The sequence below is a fragment of the Symphalangus syndactylus genome, chromosome 2 (assembly GCF_028878055.3).
Source record: "Symphalangus syndactylus isolate Jambi chromosome 2, NHGRI_mSymSyn1-v2.1_pri, whole genome shotgun sequence".
NCBI classification, from domain to species: Eukaryota; Metazoa; Chordata; class Mammalia; order Primates; family Hylobatidae; genus Symphalangus; species Symphalangus syndactylus.
The window spans coordinates 53,208,803-53,235,789 of record NC_072424.2 but is presented as its reverse complement, the minus strand read 5'-3'; the positions used below and the strand labels follow the sequence as shown (position 1 = coordinate 53,235,789).

At 38.2% G+C, this 26,987-nt stretch overlaps 1 protein-coding gene across 1 annotated transcript in view; it reads right to left on the bottom strand.

Annotated features, from left to right (window-relative positions):
* LMBRD1 (LMBR1 domain containing 1) overlaps window positions 1–26,593 on the bottom strand; it is a 123,856-nt gene extending 97,263 nt beyond the window's left edge. Inside the window, exons 1-3 of the mRNA XM_055257228.2 lie at window positions 26,318–26,593; window positions 19,805–19,981; window positions 10,043–10,103 (exon numbers count right to left, since the gene is read on the bottom strand). Of these exons, the coding sequence (XP_055113203.1) occupies window positions 10,043–10,103; window positions 19,805–19,981; window positions 26,318–26,386 (307 nt within the window). The 5' untranslated portion in view covers window positions 26,387–26,593. The remainder of the gene's footprint in view (window positions 1–10,042; window positions 10,104–19,804; window positions 19,982–26,317) is intronic.
* Between the last annotated feature and the right edge of the window lie 394 nt (window positions 26,594–26,987).

Below are 26,987 nucleotides of genomic sequence, written 5' to 3'. Positions count from 1 at the left end.
CTACTACCATGTAAGAGGCTACTCAAAACTTAGTGGTTTAAAAAAAACATTTATTGACAGATTCTATGAGTCAAGAATATGAGCACAGTTTAGCTGGGTCCCCAAGCTCAGAAATTCTCCCAAGGCTGTAATCAAGATGTTAGCCAATGCAGCAGTTATCCCAAGGCTTGACTGGGGAAGAACCTGCTTCCAGGTTCACTCACTGAGTTTTTGGCAGGATTCAGTTCCTCACTAGCTGTTGGCTGGAGGCCACTATCAGTTCCTTGCTACGTGGGCCTCTCCATGAGGCAGTACACAAAGTGGCAGCTTGCTTAATATGAGCAAGCAAGAGAAAAAGCCAAGGAGTACAAGCAAGACAAAGTCACTGTCTTCTACCTCATCTCAGAAGTGACATCCCATCAGCATCATTTTAGCCACATTCTCTTTGGCAGACGCAAATTTCGAGGTCCAGCACACACTCAAAAGGAGGGAATTACATAAGGTCATGAATATTAGGAGGTGGACAGCATTGTGGGCCATCACGAGAGTTTGCCTAGCACAGCAAAATAGTAGATGAGGACAAAGAAGTTTGTGGGGTGGGGAAGAATGTCAGATCACATAAGGCCCTGCAGGCTTCAGTAATGACTTTGTCATTTCCTGTGAATTACATGGGAAGCTACATCAGGGTTTTGAGCAGATAAGGAACAGAAGTGTCATATTTTTAAAGAATCACTCTGACTGCTATATTGTGAATAAAACAAGGGTAGAAAAGACAGACTCCTGTGATAACCCCAAAAGAGACAATGGTGTCTTAGACAGGATTATAGCCAGAAAGAAAAAGGTAGTGAGAAGTGGTCAGATTCTAGATAAATTTTGAAAATCAAGCACAAGGGAATTTTCTGCCATATTTGACATAAAATGTGAAAAAGTAAAGATTCGAGGATGACCCCAAGGTTTTCAGCCTGAGAAACTCTATCCTTCTTGTTGCTACCCACTACAGAAAAAAAACCTACTGTATGACAGATTAAAGGTCAGTTGCTTTAGAAATGTTCAATCTGAGATGTCTTTGATTTTTTGGTAGAGTTCTGTAACGGTTGGACATAGGATTGTGACGTTCCAGAGAGGTCTGCACAAAGATTCGAAACTGGGAATGGGCATATAGGTGATATTTAGAAGGAAGCAATGGTATAAAAGCACCAAAAGGTTAACTGAAACATAACAGGTTCAAGGATTAACCCCTGGGGCATACAAATATTTTCAAAGGTCAGAAAAAAGAGAATGAACCAAGAAAGGAAACTCAAAAGGCACAACCAAGAACATAAGAAGAAAAACCAAGAACATATGTCTCAATCTCCAAAATCTGGAGTGTGAAGGAAGGTTTATGATATTAACGTGAGAAATCACCAGTTCATTTGGAGACAAAAAGTACAAGTCACACTAGTTATAAGTCCAAGAGATCACTTGCTTTCTTAGTATTTCCAACTGGAAACAAATTCTTAGGCTAGTAGGTCTCTAGAGATTATCTAGATAATCTCTTGAGCAAACTTAACCAGAAACCACTTAGAAAACATCCCCTTTAATTAAGAATACTTTCTTTTAAAAAGGGGGAAAGGGGGCAGGAGACAGGACACAACTGTATCTTATCAAACAAAATTTTATAAAAAGGATTTTGAATCAAACAAATCTCAAAATCAGTCTCAGTCTTTCTATCTTGTCTGGAAAAGCACTGAAATATATTATTAGAGATGTTTTCAAAACAATAGTATCAAGAAGATTGAAATTTGATGAGATACTAGTCAGTTCTTTCAATATTAACTTTCCTATATCATTGCATTAACAGAGAAAATTTCTCTTGTTCTCTTATCTGATTTGAATAAACAGCAGTGAATAACACCTATTTAGCACTAATCACATGTCTCACACTCCTAACATTATGAAGTAGGTACTACTTTATCACCATTTCACAGGTGGAGAAATCACAAAGAAGTCAACTTCAAAGGTCTCATGTACTCTTCTTAAGTTAGATTCTAGGAGTTGTAAACCCTACTATGATTTGAATGTGTCCCTCAAAGTTCATGATCACTACCCAATATGGTAGTTTTGGGAGGTAGGGCCTAATGGGAGGTGTTTGGGTAGCAAGGGTGACCGCTCATGAGTGGATTCATGTCATTTTCACCTGAGTGGGTTCATTATAAAAGGCTGTGTGCACTCTCCTCCGTTGCCCTTCTGCCATGGGATGACAGCAGGAAGGCCCTTACCAGATGCCAGTTCCTTCATCTTGAACTTCCCAGCCTCCAAAACTGTGAGCCAATAAATTTCTGTTCCTTACAAATTACCAAGTTTTGAGTATTCTATTTTAATAGCACAAAACACACTAAGATAAACCTAAGTTCAAAATACATAAAAAAGTTTCCAGATACAAATTATCAGCACCTAATCGATAGGGAATGAAAAGAAACTTCCAAAAAACTCTCTTAGGTGCTCTAAAAGTCTGGCATAGAAACTGGACTGAAAAGCTTCCTGGTCCATCTTATTCTCCCTTAGTTCCATAACTTAATTCATCTAAATATGTGTACACTTTGACTCACTCCTATTTTTACTACGAAATTGTTTAACAGCAAAAAAAAATGTTATTAAACATCTAATAAACTTGGATTTTTGACTATGAACATCCATACAATGGAAAGCAATGCAGTAAAAATCTTTTAAATGTACATAGATAATATCTTCTTAACAGCTGCATTTGAAAAGACCAAATATTGTCAACAACCCCATTTTTCATCAACACTAGCATGGATAAATAAACTACGGTATGTTAATATAATAATAAGAATCAACAGAGTACTGTTGCCTGCATCAATATAGATGTTTCAAATACAATGTTACGCACTAAAGAAGCCAAACACAAAACATTATGAACTATATGATTCAATTTACATCTACACACAAGATGATAGCCTGAAAACTAGTGTCAAGAGAAGAAAGTCTATGTGGATGATATGGTTTGGCTCTGTGTCCCCACTTAAATCTCATCTTGAATTGTAATAATCCCCATGTGTCATGGGAGGGACCTGGTGCAAGGCAAAAGAATCATAGGGACAGGTATTTCCCATGCCGTTCTCATGACAGTCAGTAAGTCTCACGAGATCTGATGGTTTTACATAAAGGGGAGTTCCCCTGCACATGCTCTTGCCTGCCACCATGTTAGATGTGCCTTTGCTCCTCCTCACCTTCCACCATGATTATGAAGCCTCCCCAGCCACGTGGAACTGTGAGTCCATTAAACCTCTTTTTCTTTATAAATTACCCAGTCTTGGGTATGTCTTTATTAGTAATAGGAGAAAAGGCTAATAACATGAGGAATTGATAGGCCAATTACAGAAGAACTAATCAAAAATAGCCTCAAATAATTCCTGCTTAGGGTTTGGGATAGTTTTAATTCATTTACCCCCTGCCTTTCATTAACTTCTTTTACATGAATTTCCTTTTACTTAATGTTTTTTCTCACTTCTTATTTTTGCATGCCTGCAGGGGTTGTAGAAATAGGGAAAGCCAAATATAAAGATAAAAATAAATTTGAAATGAAAACAATTTAGATAAAAGGCTAAATAAAACACAGATAACATAAGGGATAAAAGGACTGCATAGCAGGCTTAAATATGAAATTAAACAGAACTCAGAAGTCACTGCTAAGCCTGCATAGCAGGTCTAAATACGAAATTAAACAAAACTCAGAACTAAAAACTCACACAAGGGCAGTTTTATAAAAGAAAATAGTAGGCTGAGTGTGGTGGCTTATGCCTGTAATCCCAACACTTTGAGAGGCCAAGGTGGGAGGACTGCATGAGCCCAAGGAGTTCAAGTTTAAAATGAGCTATGATCATGCCACTGCACTCCTGCCCAAAATACAGGAAGGAAGGAAGGAAGGAAGGAAGGAAGGAAGGAAGGAAGGAAGGAAGGAAGGAAGGAAGGAAGGAAGGCAGGCAGGCAGGGAGGGAGGGAGGGAGGGAGGGAGGGAGGGAGGGAGGGAGGGAGGCAGGGAGAGAGGCAGGGAGGGAGGGAGGACTAAAACATTCAAAAGAAACAAAAGGTACAAATTACGAATCCTTAAAGTTTCTGGGGCGGGCATAACCTTCCCAGATGAGGGAGTCTCCTGATCACAGAGTACTTAGGTGTGCAGGGAATAGGACGAAAATGAACAACTTTACCCTCTCATACTTCAACAAGCTCCAGAAAACTGAATCTGCTTTGTAAGTAGCTTCAGTTAATGAGGATTATTAATAACTAATCAACATCTGGGGAGTGTTCACAAGGAGAAGCAGCAGGCAGCCTGATTTCTGCCAGCTTCTCAGAACAAACCACCCCAAATTCCATTAATGTAACAGAAGATCCTTAAAAATGTGGTTTCTAGACCCTAGGATTTGCAGAGATCCTTTCAGGGTATTCACAACATCAAAACTATTTGCATAATGATACTAAGATGTTATGTGCCTTTCCACTATGTTTACAGTTAAACTAATGCTGCAAAAACAACAGTGGATAAAACTGCTGCCCCTTTACAGGAATCAAGATAGTAGACTCAAATTACGCTAGCAGTCATTGTATTCTTCAGGGAGGAGGGAGATTTGAGCCTTTTATTCACAAAAGTCCCTTTTGAAGCAGTAAAAATTCTAGTGTCCACATTTGCATATATATCCTTTTAATATTCTGTGTGACAGGAAATACACATAAATCATGCTGTACTTGTGTTTCGCATCTCAATTTTGTCTGCGCTCTTTGAGTTGTGAGCTACACTAGCCACTTTTTTTTCAAAGAACATCATTTTTACTTGAAAGAACAACTGACAGATAAGCAATGGTTATCCAGACTTGATTATTAGACAGGCTTTCTCAAAAATAACAGTGAGACTGTCACTCCAAAGGAAATAAGTGACAGTATTTGTTACCAATGATAAAACTGAAGCTTTCAAGAGAAAATTACAATGTTGGAAAACTTGAATCTATCTTTGAGCTTTACAGCTTCTCAATACATACTTTTCTGATAAGAGTAATGGCGGTATTAACAAATGTGGTTTTTTCAATGTATAATGATATGTGTCAACATTCAGAAGACCTGTATTATTCACTGAACAAGTATTTTCCAAATGAGTGAGGCATAATGTCAACTGTCTTATTTGGCATTTGACAAATGGACAAAAGATCCATTCAAAGTGCAAATGGGCCAATAGATTTCGATGTCATGGAGTATGAAAAAGCAGTGAGACAATAAATTTGAATCAGTAGTTTGAAAGTAGTTAACACTCCTAAACAATTTCATTGAGGAAGATGACTAAAACTTCTTTAGGAGTTTTAAGAGTTTAAACCTTTTTGATCAGTTTCTCTTCTATGGAAAACTAACTAGCATCTAAACTAGCACCTAAACTGGTGCCTAAGAAAACTTGACACATACAGAAAAAACCCTGCATTAGTAACTCTATGAAGGAAAATATGTATACAGTTTACTCTAAGTTATCACAAATTAAGCATCTAAACATTAATCTTAATATTCTAGAAAAGAGATTATCACATGATCTGTTAACAGAAAGCTCTTCTTTTGAAAACACACATGGAACCCGAACATAAAAGACAATTAAAGCATAAGTAGGTCCCATGGAGTCAATGCTTAGCCACCTTATCCCTCAAACCTTTATCTCATTACACATGCACATGAGACTCTTTAGAAAAGCCACTGACAGGCCACTGGTTTCTAAACTTGGCTGTGCTAAAATCAGAATCAGCACCATTAAATTTTTAGTAATAGATTCACAGGCTGCCTATCACAACAAAGTAAATCAGAATCTCTCTGGATACAATCTACCATTCTGTATTATTTAAAATGTCCCCAGTGGGCAGGTGCAGTGGCTCACACCTGTAATCCTAGCACTTTGAGGCAGGCAGATCGCTTGAGGTCAGGAGTTCGAGACTAGCCTGACCAACATGGCAAAACCCCATCTCTACTAAAAATACAAAAATTAACTGAGCATGGTGGTGAACACTTGTAATCCCAGCTACTCGGGAGGCTGAGGCAAGAGAATCACTTGAACCTGGGAGGTGAAGGTTGCAGTGAGCCGAAATTGTGCCACTACACTCCAGCCTGGATGACAGAAGGAGGCTCTGTCTCAAAAAAATAAAAAAGGGGTCCGGGCACAATGAGTGGCTCACATCTGTAATCCCAGCACTTTGGGAGGCTGAGGTGGGAGGATCACCTGAGGTCAGGAGTTTGAGACCAGCCTGGCCAACATGGTGAAACTGTCTCTACTAAAAATACAAAAATTATCCGGGCGTGGTGACATGTGCCTATAATCCCAGCTACTAGGGAGGGTGAGGCAGGAGAATTGCTTGAACCCAGGAGGCGGAGGTTGCAGTGAGCCGAGACTGCACCACTGCACTTCAGCCTGCACAACAGAGCAAGACTCTGTCACCAAAAAAAAAAAAAAAAAAAAAAAAAGTCCCTAGATGATTTCTGAAGCTGCTCTTGGGAGTTCAGTGCTGCTAATCATTCTTATAAGTAACATCCCCAGTACTATTTATCAAAAGGCAGCTCACTTAACAGTAAGAAGCTACAGCTGAGGAAATAAGAACTACTTTGGGCTATATGCCATTTACTAACAAAGTGATTTTCAGCATCTCTCCACATCAATTTCTTCATCTGTGAAAGGTAGAAAATACAAAAAAAAAAGGGAGAGAGGTCATTCATGAAAACCAGATAAGATTTTGAATGTAAAAGTCTTACACAGGGCCTGGCAAGGTTAGATCATGAAAATATGTTGATATATTAGGAGGGATAGGAAGGATTAGACGAACTTAGCCTCTGACAGAAGAGATGGACAAAAACTGTGTTTTCTATTTGAACTCTGTATAGTCCTCAAAATCCAGGAGAAGACATATTAGATGTTTCCTATTAGGGCAGTTAGATAGTACCTAGCATTTCAAAAGAAACAGCTGAGCTTCAGGATAGTAACTACCTTCGAAGCTGTGGAATCCTTTCAGGCTCCTAGCTATAGGTCACCGCTGGGTCAGAGCCAAAGGCCTATTAGCCATAGCTGAGATGGAGATGACTAATGTTATACCACTAACCATTCATATTATCCAATTAAATTTTCTTGTTTTGATTCCATGGTCATAAAACAAATTTTTCAATTCATAATCTGGCTTTTTAAACAAATTTTTTTCCTAGATCAGTGTCTCAACTATCCTATTCAAAGCAATTATATTTCTCACTATAAATTAAGTTCTACAGGAAATCAAGCCTTAAGTCCCAAGACATCTACTGTTTGTAATGATTACCTTATCTCTCAGGCATTTAAAATGATACTAAGGGCATATTATCCTTGAGTGGATTGAGAACACACCGTCTTTGGAAGGACTAAGAAAAATACTTACTAAAATTCTTTTCTGTGGGCTTAATTCTCTCCATAGAACAAACTGAAAAAGGCTGCATGAATTAACATTCCAGTTTACAAGTCTTTTGCGAACTTAGTTACAAAGGATTAGTCCAATGGCCTCTAGGTTCAACGATAAGACACAGTTCACAGACCTTGACTTCACTAACGTATAAATTGGCTTATCTCATCATATCTTCTACAGAATCACTACACTTTAGTGTCATACAGGTGACAGACCTCCCCCCTAAAACTTTGTGTAGAAGTATTTATATTCTATTTATACTAAAAAGGCAACATTCTACTTAATATAGCTCCATTTCAAAACTTTTTACTAAATAGGTCAAAATTGTATTTTATTATATTTAATATATTCATCAGAAATATTAAATTATATTTTGAAATTTCATAAATTTTTTTTATTATTATTATACTTTAGGTTTTAGGGTACATGTGCACAATGTGCAGGTTTGTTACATATGTATCCATGTGCCATGTTGATTTCCTGCACCCATTAACTCGTCATTTAGCATTAGGTATATCTCCTAATGGTGTCCCTCCCTCCTCCCCCCACCCCACAACAGTCCCCGGAGTGTGATGTTCCCCTTCCTGTGTCCATGAGTTCTCATTGTTCAATTCCCACCTATGAGTGAGAACATGCGGTGTTTGATTTTTGTCCTTGAGATAGTTTACTGAGAATGATGTTTTCCAGTTTCATCCATGTCCCTACAAAGGACATGAACTCATCATTTTTTATGGCTGCATAGTATTCCATGGTGTATATGTGCCACATTTTCTTAATCCAGTCTATCGTTGTTGGACATTTGGGTTGGTTCCAACTCTTCGCTATTGTGAATAGTGCCACAATAAACATACGTGTGCATGTGTCTTTATAGCAGCATGATTTATAGTCCTTATTCTAAAATCTACCCAAAAGAAATAAAATTTCATGGGGCCTACAGATTTTAGATCAGGATAAAGGCAAAGGAGCAAAGCAGCTGAATTAAAATTCAATGGGGCCAGGCACGGTGGCTCACGCCTGTAATCCCAGCACTTTGGGAGGCCAAGGCGGGCAGATCACTAGGTCAGGAGTTAAAGACGAGCCTGGCCAACATGGTGAAACCCCATCTCTACTAAAAATACAAAAATTAGCTGGGCGTGATGGTGTGTGCCTGTAATCCCAGCTACTCGGGAGACTGAGGCAGGAGAATTGCTTGAACCCATGAGGCAGAGGCTGCAGTGAGCCGAGATTGTGCCACTGCACTCCAGCCTGGGCAACAGGGCGAGACTCAGTCTCAAAAAAAAAAAAAAAAAAAAAAAAAAAATTCAATGGAACTCGAAAATATATCCTATCCATAGAAACTTCTGTAGATTTTTTTCAGTTTCCCATTTAATGTCCTACTGAAATCTTATTCAGCATCTTTATTGCTGAAAAAAGTGACATCCCTCTCCTAACTCAACAACTACACTTTTTTTATAAAACACAAGTTTCATGTTTATTCAAAGGGAAAATTTTGGAAACATTTAGCTTTTGTATTATTATAAAGCTTTTATAATCTAATACTGAGAAGGATGTTTGAGGGAGGGAAGGAGGAGAAGCCAAGCAACCATTAAGTCCGGGATTAAAATGACTCTGTGGAGAATAAAGTTGGTAGTACAAATTGCTCGAAGACTGCAGTCTACCAATGGCAATACTTAGAAAAAAGTTTTAGAAAACTGAAATTTAAAATCAAGAAAACAAGAGTGAGAAACTGGTAATCATAAAAGGAGAGGTGAGATTTAAAGTAACTTGACTGAACTGCTACAAAGAAGTGTTACAAAGTGAATGTAAATGAAGCAAAGTAGGTTCAAGAAGTTTCAGGATTTTGAGAATGAATACATATTATTTATTCCTGTTGTAGAAAACAGAAATCTCATATGTGGTTTCAAAATTAAAAGTTTATATGTAGCTTTATATTGTAGGAGTTATTAAGAAATTATTGTAGGCAGATAGAGAGGAAAAGCGTCCTTAGGAAGGACCCTTTTCATTTTTTAAAGCATCTCCAGAAAAGTTTCTTCCCTGGCTCTTAGAGCCAGGCCGGCAACCTTTGATATGCAAATACAAGCCATTAGAAACTGGGTCCACCCAAACATGGCAATACCCGCACTCTTCTTCTTGCCCTTGCCCCACATGTTCCTGGCGACATGGCCACCCCCACATATCCCCACCTGTGTAGAACATCATGGCACCCTGTATTTGCATATTAAAAGCTAGGGTGGGAGCGTCCGTTTTGTTTTTTTTTTTTTGCAGGCTATGTGGATGACATGCCTGGTCAAACCAATCCCCTGGGCCCTATGCAAATCAAACACTGCCACCTCCAGCCTCTTCATATACCTGACTGGTATCCATGGCAGGTGGGGTTCCCTCTCTTGGCTTTGGAGCTCCCCTCCCTCTGTCTCTGTACAGGAGAGCTTCTTCTTTCTTTCTTCACCCTTCTTTCTTGCCTATTAAACTCCCTGCTCCTTAAAACTACTCCATGTGTGTCCATGTCATTTTTTTCTAATTCAACCCAAGAGGAAGAACCTGGGGTTCTCCACTCATCGGAGCCGTATCAATATTTTAGTTAGCAGTCCAAATAGGAAGAGAAACTGAAAGATACTTACTATAGTAACCATATAATACAGTGTCCTCAATCTGTCTGCTGACATTAGCATTAGCCCAGTCCTAGGATAAAAGGAAACAATAGAAATATTAATGAAACATCCATTTGCCTAACAATTAAGAGTCAAGTTTTAATACGACTGAATATCACTTCCAAAATCTATCCACTCAAATAAAAACAATCTATGTCTTCAATAAGTGAGAGACAGACAATAGACAAATTTCAGTATGTAAATGCTGCGATAAGACAACACAGTTCTGGCAAAACACAAAGACAAAAGGCAGCTAACCCAAACTGAAGATCAGGAATGGCTTCTCAAAAATGACTAAACTGAGACCTGAAAGGAGGGAGAATGATCTCAGGGAAACAGAGAAAATAGTAGGAAGGAAAGAAGGGAGAAAAGAACATACACAGAACATTTGAAAAAAACTTCAAGAAGCTAAATATAGATTCAACTGAGCTTTTAGAAAGGGAAGAGAAAGCAGGTGGAGAGAGGGAAGAGAAGGACATGTATGTCAGGGGCTTGTGAGTCATGTTGAGTATTTTGGACTTTGTCCTAAGAGCAATGGAAAATAGTGATGAATTTTATGCAGAGAGTAACAAACGTGATTAGTACCTCAGAAGAACATATCTGAACATATTATACATTTTTTTAAAAACCTACAGGAAAAATCAGTCTAATCTCCTTTGCATTCATCCCACACAAGTGCTGTTCAAATTACTAAGCTTAGAAAAAATAATTCAAATTAGTCTTTTCCAATAGAAAAAAAAATCTATACCCTATTATGTCAGAACTAAGGTACAATGTCAAGCCTTTTGGCCTATACTCTAAATTCTGTGCATGTGAAAAATTAAACGTGGAGAATCTAAAGGACTTATCACTGCTATTAAGTATAAAGCAAAATTTAGAATCCAGGTCAATGTTTTATAAACACTTAAAGAGCTCAAGTCAGTGTCAACATTCTATGAGTGCTCTTAAAAAAGGGGATCAATATTTAATTCTCTTAAGATAATTCAGGATTTTTCTTTTCTTTTCTCCTTTTTTTTGCCCATAAACACCTCTAGCAATGAGTAGCTATAAATTTCTTGCTGGTAAAATATAAAAAAATGTAGAAAATCCAAACTTACTTCTACAAAGGCAAAACCTTGATATCCAAAGCACAATAAAAACAATATGTTCCCAATAGTAAAAAGGAATAGTAACAAACCCTTAATAGGCCAAATAGAAACATTTATGTTAACCATATAAAAAATAAATCACAGGATATAAAAAATTTAATAAATGGAAAGTCACCTGTTCCCACATGTAAAGACTGTAAATACCAATTGCCATTCAAATTAATCTTAAAATTAATATATATCACCAATCGAAATCCCACTGTGCTAGGAGGTAGAGTATATTAACATATTGATTCTAAAAATCATCTGACAAAACAATCTAGGGCCAAAAATAAATTTGAAAAAGACCAATAAGGAGGAATTTCCCAATTACTATCCTTCACTAATAAAACGTGAAAATCTACTATTATATAACCTTTCACCTACCTATTGGCATAATTTAAAACAGTAACATCCAGTAATGCCAAAATGTGGAGGGAAAGCCATCTGCTACACAATAAGATAGTCTACCATGTAGACATTCTTTATTGAATCGATCCTAAATATATTCACACAAATTAGGATGGATATTAGTACATAGATATTTTATTCACTGGACAATACTACTTGTCCAACAAATTACCTCAAGAGCTCTTACAAAGCGATAAGCTAGCCCAAATGGGCCCTTCCTTTCCCACACAGCAGGAGCTGTACCAAATTCCATTACTAATTGGACTAAGAGACCCAAACTCTCCAGGTGTTCCGCAATCGGTATGTCCTAGCACTCAGTGAACCACTTGTACCTACTCAGCTCATATTCTTTGGCACCCAAGTCCAAGGTGTTTATTCTATCTGCAAGACCATTCTTAAGAAGCCAGGTGCGGTGGCTTACATCTGTAATCCCAGCACTCTAGGAGGCTGAGGCAGGTGGATTGCTTGAGGTCAGGAGTTTGAGAGCAGGCATGGTAGTACACACCTATAATCCCAGCTTCTTGGAAGGATGAGGAACGAGAATTGCTTTAACTTGGGAGGCAGAGGTTGCAGCAGGCCAAGATCATGCCACTACACTCCAGCCTGAGCGACAGAGCAAGACTCTGTCTCAAGAAAAAAAAAAGAGAGAGAGAGAAAAGACTAGGAGGTTATATGCCTCTACTAAAGCACCTGCACTTTGGGAGAGTCTCTCTCTTTGCCTAATGTAAAGTTACAAAAGAACCTGAGCACTTGCTGACCCTTGTCAGGGTAAATTAGAGCCTGTACTAAGTAATAACATTTATTGGTTTTTGGCCAAGAGTCCTTTACCCAACAATATTCGGTGTAGGGTCGTTTAAAATATTTTTTAAAAGAAAAATGAAACTGGAGACAATCTAAATGCCAGAATAGAAATAGTAAAATTTACTACTGTACATGCATAACATAGAATAACATGTTGACATTAAAAACAATGAGACCTATATAAACTAGCATAGAGGGATATCCATGAAGTACTTTTGAGTAGGAGGAAACAGAACAAATCACAACCAAAAGTTTTAACACATGTAATCTTTGTCTAAAAAATGTAATGAAAGAAATATCCAAACATATTATAGAAAAAATGAAAAGAAAATGTAAGTAGCGCTTACCACAAAGAATGGGAAAGCACTGGGGAGAATTCTGTGCAATGACTGAAAATTTTTTCAGCAATGATTCAAGTATCCAAATGAATATGTACATAACCAAACCTTCAATTCCTAAGAGCTGTGCTTCTTTAGTGATTACTTCTGTATCAAAACAGGACAGGGTCTCTCTCCGTCACCCAGGCTGCAGTGCAGTGGCATGATTATGGCTCACTGCAGCCTAGACCTTCCCAGGCCCAGGTGATCCTCCCACCTTCAGGCTTCCAAGTAGCTGGGACCACAGTGCATGCCACCACCCACGCCCAGCTAATTTTTGTATTTTTTATAGAGACTGTGTTTCACCACGTTGCCCAGGCTGGTCTTGAACTCCTGGACTCAAGTGATCTGCCTGCCTCAGCCTCTAGGTTTATAGGTGTGAGCCACCGTGCCTGGACTAACAGGATTTTGAAGATGAGCAAATTAAGAACAATGTATCAATGGGCCAGAGAATAATGACAACTATCTTTTTTCTACTTTTTATATGTTATACAAACTTCCCACCAATTTCAAGACAGCCCCAGGAGGTAGTAATGTCTCCACTGAGAATCACTTAAAAATTAGTTTAAAATTGGACAAAATCCCAATCTCAAAAAAAATATTAAAAATACAAAGTCTGAAGGTTAACTTGAAGCAAAAGAATCACTGAAATTTAGCATCTTTTACTCTATAAGGATCTTTTGCCTAACCAGTTCTTGTGGCAACAAGAGTATTGCTGTTACTATTTTAAAGCTACAAATATGTGTAAGATATACAACATCACTCAAGTACTGTTAGTGTATTTGGCTTTTACATACTCTCTTGCCTCCAAGATACTTGATGTATTGTCAAGAGAGCTTAGTTTGTAAAACTTTCCTTCTAATTTTGGGAACCACTATGACCCTGATAAGTTTTATAAACTATTGCCTGTCAAAGTAGAAACTAAAAGAAACTTCAGAGTCATTTAGGACACAAAGGAATGTGAGACAATCAAGAACTAAATAAAGAATATTAAAGAAGAATATTTCAGAAGACAAAGATAGAATTCCACAGAACAAGAATGTGGTCGCATATGTAAATTCCATTCCCCATTTTTCAAGTTGACTTTTGAAACGTGCTGCATAACCCAAAACTCCAAAATGATTCTCCTCACTTTTACCTGATAACTTCACCATAAAAATGGTGGTTCTCATTCAGGAGCCATTTTGATTCCCATGGGGCATTTGACAATGTCCGGAGACATGGTGGGCAGAGTCAGTATACTACAGGAATCTAGGAGGTAAGAGGTCAAGGACGCCACTAAACACCTACAGTTCACAGGGCAGGCCCCCTAACAAAGAATTATCCAAGGCAAAATGTCCGTGATTGAGAAATACTGATTTAGAGGTCTCTAAAATAATTTGCAGCCCCAAGACAGGAGCTCACTCAACTTACTATTAAATCTAAAACATATCTCCATTTGTATCCAAATTCTAGACCTTCTTTCCTCTGAAGTACCCATACTCCTATTACACCCAACCCTTTCACTTTCACTCACCCTTCTGGAGGAAACTGCACCTGCAATGATACCTTCTCTCCCCTCAAAAATTTCTCTCACTGCACTGAATTCTAAAGTATACAAATTCTAGTAACTATTAAACACAAAGAGATACACAAACACCACAAATAAAAACACCTCCATTAACTCCTCTTCTCACTTTCATAGAGAGCAAAAACCTCCTGAAAAGTTGTCAGTATTCCCTATCACTTCTTCCTTACTTCTCTGTCCATATCTAACCCACTCAACCTAACCACCCTACTGTTCTGCCGAAATTATTTTTCATGGTCACCACTGACCAAAGCCACCAGTCACTTCTCTACCCCGTTCACTTCACCTCTCAACACCACTGAAAAAAGCTATCATTCTTTCTTCCTGAAACACATTATTCTGACTTCCATAAAGCCTCCTCCTTCTGTTTTTCTTATCTCTCAGGTTGCAGATTCTCCCCTTCAGCTGACCTTCTACACAACAGACAATTCCAGTCCTCGGTCCAATGTCAAGGCTTCTCTGAGTACTCAGTCTTCCCAGCTCCTAATCAGTCCATAACTGTAGATATCATAGATATCATCCATATGTTGCTTCCCAAATACTTCTCTCCAGCCCTAAGCTCTTCACAGAGCTTCAATTCCCTACTTAACACCTCCACCTGGATAGATAGTACAGTACACACTTTAAAGGTAGCCTGTCCGAACTGTAAGTCTTTTCTCTGCACCCCCTCACTTGCCCATGCACATGCACATGCCCTCTTATTCCTCTAGGTTTCCCTATTTCTCTAAGGTATACAAAAACCTAGGCACCGGTGCTCCAATTTTCTTTTTCTTTCACCTGTCCCCCTATATCTAATCTATCAGCAGATCCCAGCAGCTCTACCTCTAAAATACATGCCAATTTTAATCATTTTTCTCCACCAGCACCACTCTAGCCCAAGTCACCTTTATCTTTTACCTTCATTAACTTCATATTGCAGTTAGGAGAAAATCAAAACTTACTAATATGACTTAAAAGTCATGAACAATCTGGCTCCTGCCTTATTCTGGATCTCAGCTTTTACCAAAGCAAAACCCTCAACAATACATGTCAGCCAAATGAGCCAAGTTCATCCTGGCTTAAAGCCTCTATATTTGCTGCTGCTTCTCCCTGAAGGCTCTCTCCCTCCGGCTCTTTACTAGGTTGGCTCCTCATCCAGGTATCATGGCAAGAAACCTCAGCAGTTTTGCCTTCCTATCCCCCTCTCCAAAACACTGATAACCTGACTAGACTCTCAGATCAATCTGTTGTATTTCCTCATAGAATTTATCACTATAAAGTTACCTTATTTTATTTGTTGACTATTGATCAGGCCTTGCAGACTAAGCTCCATGAGAAAAGCAACCTCATTTGCCTTAATGATTAATCTCCAGTACCTACAACTGTCAGGCACATACTACATACTTAGTAAATATTAAATAAATAAACATATGTAAGTAAGGTGCAATAAAAAAGCACAAAGTTCTAAGATACAATTCCCACCATTTGAAAATAGGAATGAGGCAGCAGTAGAGTTTAGCCCAGACATCTAATAACAGGCCATAAAGATACTCACAATTAGGGAACAGGAGTAAGATATGAACAAACACCAAAACATTAAATGTTTTCATGACATACCTTAATATTAACTAATTTTTTTATTTTTACATGTTGTATAAAAGAAAGAATATTTATTCATATTAATGTCAATTTCTTTTTTTTTCCATTGGATCAGTATATTTCATGTATATCCCCATCCAATGTTATTGACTATCAAAGACTGTTAAAGACAGCACTTCCAGCTGTACTCTAAAAGGTTCTTTTTTGTTATCTAAAAAGTTAATTATTTTAGAAAAAAGCTAGAAACAAATTATCTAGCTAAAGTTATTAATAATGCCACATGTTGAAAGAAAGGTAAACAGAAATAACTCAGGCATTATAACATACCCCTGCCATAAGAAGGCAGAGAAAGTTAGAAGGGTAACTAAAACAAAAATAAAGAAACTAGCAATGACTGCCTGCTCACAGAAAAGCCTGGGCACCTTCTGTTTTTAAGAAAAATGTTAGCAATCATTAATATGTGGAGTTTCCAAATAATTATACCTTACAAGCCAAGTGCATAATTAGAGAGAGGCTTCAAAATATTTGAGGTGGAAGTAGAGAAAGTTAGAGAATGCATATATTCATTTAGGAATTTCAAATGCACATTGTAAATATTAGTATACATTAGCACTCATCATGGAAAACAATGTCAACTTGTACATTCATCCTTACAAATAAAGTTGGAATAGACTAAAACCACGCCGGCATCCTTTTTACTCTGACTACATTTACAATCGTGGCATGAAGTTTGAAGAATTAATTCTTAAATACTTAAAATTATCTTTCACTAGGCACCTGAATTTAGTAATAACTTTAGGAAAAACTACTGTCTAGACTTTATCAGGAAAATGTTTTCAAAAATTTTTTCAGTTCTACTTTTGAGTGTCAGCAAATAGTCCAGTTTCAAATAAAAACTCATGAATTTCACTAATCCTCACCAAGCCCCCCAAAATGAGAAGGGAAAATACAGACACACAGAATGTTTCAAGGTATCAAAAAAACTACCAAGAAAAAACGGATACATTATCTAAGCTAAAAACAAACAGAACTAGAGACAACTTAGTAACAAAAAGTAGGAAAGGCCAAGCACAGTGGCCCATGCCTGTAATCCCAGCACTTTGGGAGGCCAAGGCGGGTGGATCACCTGAGGTCAGGAGTTCAAGACCAGCCTGGCCAACATGCTGAAACCCCATCTCTACTAAAAATACAAAAAACTGGCCGAGCATGGTGGTGTGCATCTGTAATCCCAGATACTCAGGAAGCTGAGGCAGAAGAATTGTTTGAACCCAGGAGGCAGAGGTTGCAGTGAAACTCCGTCTCAAAAAAAGAAAAGTAGAAAAAAACGAGAACCAACAATTGATGAATAACTAATATCCTAATAATGAAACAAAGTTTTAAAAAGTAGAGGGAAAAATTGTAACAGATTTATTCCCCTTCTAAATATTAGTGTAACATTTAGATTTAACAAATATAGTGTGTTAACTACAGCCGTACTTTTTTTTTCTTTTAAGGGCACATGTATTAAAACAAGCACCCTGGATTTTTATAGTTAATATTTTTGCTTCTTTAGTGAATGGATTCTTAAAATCTTGTTCAAACAAGTATAATGCAATCTCACAGATTTAAATATCAAAAACAAAGAAACAAAACAAACCTATTTCCCAGAAAGTGACCACTAATTTAAGCATGGGCCCAAAACAATACTTAATCTAACAGAAAGTTCATAATTTCATGAAAATACTTTAGAAATTTTAATTATACTTTAAGTTCTAGGGTACATGTGCACAACGTGCAGGTTTGTTACATATGTATAAAGATGAAATGTTTTCCCACAAAATCTAAATAAATCAAACATCCTCAATTCTAAACTAAAAAAATCTCCAATTCAAACAGTAATTATATCACGGATAATTATATGACCTCTATACATTAGAATACACACATATACATATATATCATTATCTATTTAAATTTAACAGCTTTCAGAAAGAAAAATATCCCAGAAATTTATAATTATGTACTGTACATTTGGAATTATACTACACTGTTTTAAAATAAAAAGAATATCCAGAAATTCTGAAAATGTCAAAATCTCTTATCCAAGAAACACAGCTATATACAGAGCCAAAAGAAATTACACATTTTTATAGAATTTAATTCTAAAATGACACTTATTTCTCAGAGAAAATGACCTCATAATGTTACAATCAATCATTTAATTATCTATGTCTAACATTATTAAAAGTGTATTTCTTCTTGCCCAATAATAAAAAGCAGAGAAAACCCAATGATATCAGTAAAATTAGTCATTTTCTCTAGAAATAATGTTTCAACCCAAAATATAAAATGTGAATTAAGTTTATATTTTGAAAAAATGTAGAATCACTGGTAGGTATCCTATTTACTAAGCTACCTGAAAATATCTCTTACTCATTTAGAAGCCATCTTCCCAAGAAACCTCATGAACAAAGCTCTCTGGAACCAAACTGCGGAGCTTCAAATCCCAGCTTCGGCACTTACAGGCTATGTTACTTCACCTCTTTGAACCTTGATTTTTCACGCATGAAAACCATAGATAATGCTACTTATCTCACAGGATTGTTTGAGAGATCAAAGGAAGTTACTAAATGTAAATCACTTAAAATAGAGTCTGACACATAGCAAATATTCAATAGATGTTAGTTACTATCTTTATAACATATTGTTTGGCACACACTAAGTGCTCAATTAAAATTTGCTAAATAAATGGTGTACAGAAAAAAAAAATGTGGTTTTCACAGCAATCAGAGTATATCTAATTTTCACAGTAATCAGAATAAATTTAAACCTAACTACAAAAATATTTTCAAATTATTTACCCGATTTGGACCAGGGATCGTGGCTCATGCCTGCAATCCCAGCACTTTGGGAGGCTGGGCAGGTGGATCACTTGAGGCCAGGAGTTTAAGACCAGCCTGGCAAACATGGCGAAACCCCATCTCTACTAAAAATACAAAAAGAACTAGCCAGGCATGGTGGCTGCATGTCTGTATTCCTAGCTACTTGGGAGGCTGAGGGACGAGAATCACTTGAACCCAGGAGGCAGAAGTTGCAGTGAACCGAGATCATGCCACTGTACTCCAGCAATAAAATATATATATATATATATAAAATAAAATAAAATAAAAATCAGTTACCCAATTTAGCCCAATTCAGGAAGTTATTTTATAATCATGCATTATTAAGATAAATGAAATACTATTTCATTCAAATATTTAAGTACTAAAGCTAAATACTGGGGCTATAACAAAAGAGACAGTTCCTGAGTCACAGAAGCTTAAGCTAGTAAGAAACTTAAAAGTAATTTGCATAATTTAAAGGAAACTCAGAAACCTTTAGTCCACACCCTTCATTTTTAAAATGAGGAACCTCAAGTCCAGAAAAGTTAAGTGGTTTGGCTAAAGGTCCACAGCTAGACAGTTAAGGGTCAAGACTAGAACTCAGATCTTATAATTCCCAGCCTAATTCACTACACCATACTGACTCAAAGTACTCAATATGAAACGGAGATTAGGATCCTGATCTGCCACTAACAAAAGCCCTTCTCAATTATTTACTTATTGCATTAATGCAAATCAAATAAGCTTCAAGGGAGTTACAAGCAGCAAAAAATATATAACCTATTATGATTACTTAAAGCATTTGCAGGGTTGCTGAATTAATAGTTCTTATGTCAGTTTTAAGTCTGCTTCTAGTCTATCAGGTTAGATGTCACATTCTCAGCCTCTATGTTGTATTTCCATTCTCATTCATTCCCAGATACAAAAATAAAACACAATATATATCAGACTGCCAAGTGTGCCAGAAATTTGAAAGGAAAAAAAAATCTGCAAAGTAAGATTATATTTACCTTAAATGTACCATTTTGATTTTTCATGTAAGAAACCAAAAATATATCCACTGGTAGAAGTGCTGATGTGATAAGTGCAATTGCTAGAGAAAAAATTGCTGTTATGGTGGAGACAACTTCACTTTCCCGCCGACTTTGGTATTTACGAACATATATCCAGCAGAATGCCAAAATAGCCTGAAATAGAACAAAAAGAGATGTTTGTTACTACCCAATGTATTTTCTCTGATTTTTGTATGTGTTTGAAAGTTTCTAGCAGGAAACCTTATGTGAAGTAAAGGTTATTTTAGTTGTGTAAGGAAAGCCCACTATCCCTTAAAAACTTGCCCAAGATGTATAATTTTCAAAGCCTACTTCATGAATGCAGTACATCACGTAGGCATACCCACACAATACTATTAATAACAGTGCTCAGCTACATATTTCCTCATCAAACACGGTGCAAACACTAACGGTTTCACACATCACAGTTATAACTAGCTTTGAATATTTTTTCCCTGTAGATCTTTCCAACCTAAAGGAGATACAAGTAGAAGCTGTTCTATTCTAAGCTTATTACTGAAGCATTACAGAATATAACTCGGATGAAAATTAACCTCTGTCCTGTTCTGACAGTGCAAGAATAGCATTGAGCTAAAGATTAACTGCCAGTAATCACCATGCAATTATCACATTATACTATAATTTAAATTTTAAAGAGCATGAAACGAAAAGTCAATGCTGAAAATGGATACATGTGCACAGCAAGGAGCTTTCCAGTGAAAAAAGTTCACTCAGAGGTAGAGATTGACATCTCTAGTCAGCCAGGTACTCTTAATAGTTCCCAATGCCATTCTAGTGACTAACACAGAGCATAGGACTTTAATGATTCTCTAATGTTGGGAGCCATCGGAATCACTTGCAGGAACTGTTAAAGCACAGATTGCTAGGCCCCAACCTCTGAGTTTCAGATTCAAGAAGTCTGGAGTGGAGCCAGAAAATCTGCATTTGTAACAGCTTCCCCAGGTGAGGTTGCTGCTGGTCCAGGGCTATATTTTGAGAACTTCTACTCTACTCATAGGGAGTTGCAGACAGAGACTATGTTATTTCAGCCTTCACTGTGAGTCAGAATCACCTGGGTAACTTTTAAGTACCATTATACCTTCCCTACATTCCCCAATCAATTCTATCAATGGAGAATAAGGCTCCTCCAGGCATCAGTACTTTAAATGCCTGAGGATTTCAATCTGAGCCAAACTTGAGAACCATTATTCTAAATAAGAGCTCTGGTAGTTTTTAAAGCCTTGTTTTGACCTTTCACTTTTTCAACAGATTCATTGGTTACTTTCTTTCTGAGCATCCTACAGTTCCAGGGCCCAAATGAAACTAATAAAACCACCAAACTAGTTTTGCAGCTTCCAAATCCTTCTACGGCAAGCAAGATACAAGAACAATTCCATCATCTCAGAAAATTCCTTTGTCCCCCTGTAGTTAACCCCTCTCTCTGCCCCCAGCCCTTGAGACAGGAATAATGCATGATGGTCACAAGGGCTAAAAAATTCCCGAAAGCAGTTTTCCATGACTAGAGGCTAAGGGCTAATAAGACCCTGAAAAACCAGGGTGTGGACCAAGCTGGTTAAGACCCACTGGACCCAACATGGCAATGGATTTGACCTAGGTTTCACCTAGGACCTCATTATATGCTCATTAACATGCTCAATCACACACCTACCAGCACCACGGCAGTTCCAAGACCACTCATATTTGATGTAAAAATGGGTGGCACCACAATTTCAAGAAGTCTCTACTTTTTTCCAGGAATTTTCTTGAATATTTTCCTTGGATAAAGAAACCCATAAAGGTAGAAACTCCAAATCTCATTGTGTGTCTCTCTCTTAAGAATGCCCACACGAGTGTGCACTTTTCCCTTTAATAAATCTCCACACTTAAACACTATTTTCTGACTTGCCCTTTAATGTCTTCTCATGACAGTGTCAAGAGCCTGAAAACCAGCTGGGGTTGAGATCCCACCAGTATTTGGGGATCTCCCTCAGCCCACCAGTATCACCCTGACAACCACTATCTGTTTTCTGTCCCTATAGTTTCTGCCTTTTCTAGAATATCATAATGCCTTCATATAGTATGTTGTCTTTTCAGTCTGGCTAGTGTCATTTGGCACAGTGCATTTAAAACCCATCCAAGTTGCTGCATGTCATTCCTTCATACTGCTGGCCCTTCAACTGGTGACAGAATAGCAGGAAAGAATTGAGTGAGAAGGGAGTTAAGACTTTGGAACAAACAAACAAAAAGGGTCTAGGCTCAATTTCTTGATTTTGGGAAATTTATTTTTCATAAAATGTTACTTTGTATTAATATTTGAATGAGCTTGTTTTTAAAGGAACTCATAAATATTTTTAACATTCCCCAAATTTATTCTGAAGTCTTTGAAAGCTGAGCCTCATCTTTATATCCTTAGCAGTACTTGACAGAAAGTGTTCCAATAAATTTATTGGATTTCAAGAATGAAAGAAAACCTGCATTTTGTAGGTATTACTGCAAACAAAGGATTTTGCCAATATCAGGCAGACAAGCTAGGAAAGGGCAACCAGGCAGAAGAGTTAAGCCAGAGATTCCCAAACTTTTTGGTCTCAGAATCCCTTTATAATGGTTTTAAAACTGATAACCTTAAAGAGCTTTTTGTTCATGTTAACAATCATTACTACAATATAAAATAAAATCAAGTATCCTCGTCTATAGGAATACTTCTTTCATAACAAGTTATAAGTATTAAATGAGATATAAAGGGTTTACCATAGTGGCTGGCCATAGTAACTGCTTAACGAATAGTAGTAGTTGTTATTAGAGAATTTGATACAAGAAACAAATATATAACTCTGTTAACAATTATAAGGAAAAGTTTCAAATAGTCCCCCCAGCTTCTCCCAAAAGATTCAAAATAAATTGATCTGAACACTGAGATTTTTAAAACTCCCCAGGTGGTTCTGATGAAAGGTCAAGGTTGCAAACCACTGGGGCAGAAGAAGGAATGAGAAGAGATGAATCTTTATTAAACTAATGAGAATAGATGATATACTGTATGGGATCTTGTTAAACTGCGGATTCTGATTCAGTGGGACTGGGGTCACATATTTGGTATTTCTAACAAGTTCCCAGATGATGCCCACACTTTAAGGAACAAGAATAAATTTGCTTTACAAAAATAAGAGTCTCCTATTGTAATGGCAAATACAATTTAAAGGTGGTGTGAGCCAAATTACAGAGGACATTGAAGCTAGATAGAACAGTTTAGATTTGATATAGTAAAGACAGACATAGTTAGATTACAGGCATGAGGTACCAAATCTAACAATTCCTTACGTGTGAAGAAACTGAAGTCCATTCTTTTTGCCCAAAATCACAAAAGTAGGCAACATTCATGTCTTGATTCTTTTTTTGGTTTTTTTTTTTGAGACAAGGTTTCCCTCTGTCGCCCAGGCACTATCACAGCTTGCTGCAACTGCCTCCACGAACCACCTCCTAGGCTCAGCCTTCCGAGTAGCTGGAACCTCAGGCATTTGCCACCTCACCCGGCTAATTTTTTGTATTTTTAGTAGGGATGGGGTTTTGCCATGCTGCCCAGGCTGGTCTCGAACTCCTGAGCTCAACTGATCCACCTGCCTCAGCCTCCCAAAGTGCTGGGATTACAGGTGTGGGCCACCACACCTGGCCCATGTCCTGAATCTTTAGTAGATGATTGGCAGAAGATCTCCAAGTGTGAAATCCCTAGGCCCTGGTAGTCCCCAGAATACTTTCTGGAGATTCAGAAGTTGAAAACTATTCTTATAATAAATACTAAGATGCTATTTGCCTTTTTCACTGTGCTGACATTTGCACTCATGGTTCATGGCCACAGTGGGTAAAACTACTGGTGCATTAGCGTGAATCAAGACAGTGGCACCAAACTGCACCAGTAATCATTGTATTCTTCACCACAAGCTCAAAAAGGGACAATTTAAATTAAGACTGTGCTTCATAAAGCAGTATAAATTTATTTTATTGAAATTCAACTTTTGACTCTTTTTAATACTTTGTGGGGTAAAATATGAAGCATGCATACATAAAGTCCTTCTGCTGCATACCAAGATGTGACGGCTATCTCCAGGAAAAGTTTAGACTTAAAAGCTAAACCAACCACTCTTCAAGGACACCATTTTTACTTGAAAGAATTGTCTAACTGTTTATTCAGACTTCGCTTTTTGGCAGATTTTGTCAAATGAACAAAGGGAATCTATCACTTAAAGAAAAACTGACAGTATTTGATACCAATGATAATTATGAATCAAACTTCAAATGAAAATTGGATTTTGAAAGACTTACATCCACAACTATGAGCTTGACAACTCTTCAATACTTAGAATTTTGAGAGACATTTCTGACAAGATCAGTTGTGACTTAATGAAATATGGTATTTTGATATTGTGTAATGAAATGTATCCATATTTAAAAGATGTGCATAACTCAGTAAACCAACATTTTCTAAGTGGCCATGGCATCATATTATAAAACCATGCATGGGTAAAAGATCCTTTCAAAGTGCAAGATGGGCTAATGGATTTTAATGTAACAATGAATGAAAAGCTCATTGATAGGGTTTCAGATTCCACCTTGCAACTGACAAGAATCTTCCACTTGTTGAGCTTTGGTGTAGTATCAAAAAACATCCCCAATTATCTGAAAAATGCTCCTCTGTTTCTGACTACCTATCATTGCAGCTGTATTTTCTCCATACACTTCGACTAAAATAACATACCCCAAACGACTGAATGTAGAAGCCAACAAAGAAACCAGCCTTTCTTCTAACAAAGCAGGATTTAAAGAGATTTGCAGAAATTTAAACAAAAGTCCTTCTTCCTAATGCTTTCATCCACGACAACATTCAAGTGTCAAACTCCTAATTCCCTTCTGATTTTATTTGTCCTTGCTGTAATACTGCCAACTTAAATGGCTTCTCTTCTTCATCTATCCAAACTCTACCACAATTCTCATTTTCTTCCAATATTGTTGTCTATTCTCTTAAGTCCTGCTTTATTTATAGTCATACTTTGGCTTTCGGTCCATAAAATACATGTTTCAAGAATTTCAGTTTTCTCACTTCAGGCCCTCTTTAAAGCCGTATTTTGTTTGGTTTACATCCTCTTACAATTCACACCACTTCCGTACCGTAAATGTTTATTAATTTATAACTGCCAAGATAGTCTCACTTTACTTTCATACATTACATGCTTATTTATTTTCTTCTAAACAAACTAAATCTGATGGACTGGAAAAGCCAGGGGGCTTTCCAAATACAGGACTGGGTGGCCGCAGAGACCACACCACAGTCAACCTTTAGGGTTTCATTTCCTCCAAGAAAGGACTAACATGTTCCAGGGTAAAGGCAGTGTTTTTATCTGTGACAGTGATGGCAGTAACAAGAGGATCCTTTTCTTAAATTTTCACACCATTCTTTTCTTTTCTTTTCTTTTTTAGTCTCTACTGCAAAAATTTACTAGAACACACTACATAGGTACCAAACACCGACTGGATCTGACAATTAAAAGTAAAACCAAACAAGCCTGATTTCCAGAACTGGAGGTTTTTGTTTTGCAATGCAAAAAGGTCAAAATACATGGGAACAGAAAGTAACTACAGGCTCGGACGATGAGAAAAGAGAAGATTTGAGAAGGTAGAGAAGTTATGAAAGGAAATAAATTGAACTCCCAAATAAACCAAAGCGTTTTAATATGAATAGGGAAGTAATAGCCAGGCCACTTTGAGCCATTTCTATCTATACTTTGCTCACTGAATATGCAGAAATAAGATCGTTGGAAAAGAAAGCACCTAAGGTCAGACAGGTAGTAGTATACACTTTGGTAATAAAGAGGGCTAAAGCTCCGCCCTCCACAGGTATCTACACCAATCAAAAAAAGATTAGAAGAGAATGTGACACCTGGAAGTCAGAACGAGCAACTCACGTCATCAAGGCAGAATCACACAATGGGCACAGAGGTTGGAGACTCACTAGCCCCAAGGGTAGGGGACATGAGGGAAAAAACATACAGAGAAGGCGACAAGTAAACAACGCCAGCGTCTACTTAACTTGCAAAGATCCAGCGCTGCCGCCCCACACCGTGTGCCACTGTTTTACAGGGGACGAAAGGCCACCACATGCTTCTCAACCCCGAGGGTCTCTTCTACCCCCCAAACCCCACCGGCCCCATTGCCCAAGTCAGGGATGACGGCAAGAGCTTCCAAAAAGGACCCTTCAACCCTAGACGTCATCGGGGAAACGAAAGCAAAAGGGACCGGAAATCGACACCCCCCTGCCCCCGCCGCCCGCCCAAGCCCCCAACGCTAAGGAGCCCTCCACAGTCCAAGCTAAAAGCGGGGCGGGGCGAAGAGGGTCTCCGGGGCCCGGAGAGGCCAACTGCAGGGCCTGCCCCTCCCTTCCTCCGCCAGTCCAAACATGGGGAAAACTCCAAGTGCCTCCCCTACCAGTAGTAAGAGGCCGAATATGCACCAGCCGATCACCAGCTCCGCCGAGGCCGCGCCAGGAGTCGCCATCTTCGCTGAAGGTCCAGACCGACCTGAGCGCCCGGGGTGGGGAAAGGGGAGGGGAAAGGGGAAAGAGCACGAGACACACTGCACCCGCGCACCCTAAAGGTTAAAGGGGCGGAGCGGGAGGAGTAAGTGGTTGCCAAGGAGACTGGACCCACTAGCGTCCCCTGGCGGCGAGCCGAGCGGGGGCGGGGCAGCAACGACTGCTCAGGGGCGGGGCGCGTCCGGACGCAGTGACATCACCACGCTGCCTGCGCTGGCTTCCGTGCCAGCTGAGATGTGGGAGGGCTGCAGAGCAGGGTGTTGGCTCATAGCAGGGCAACCTTATTGGGATATTTGACTCAACCTAAGCTGATAGACTGGAACAGCAAGGGAACTCCACAAAGAATGGGCTAGGTGGACCTGGAGATCCAAGTCAGTTTTAGAGGTTTATACTTCTTCACCAAAAGGAAGTTTGGCCCTCCTGTACAAGGCAGAATGTGTGTGATTGGTAGAACTCCTTACCAGGTTGCAAGAATGGCTGATGTCAGGCCTCTGAGCCCAAGCTAAGCCATCATATCCCCAGCGACCTGCATGTATACATCCAGATGGCCTGAAGCAACTGAAG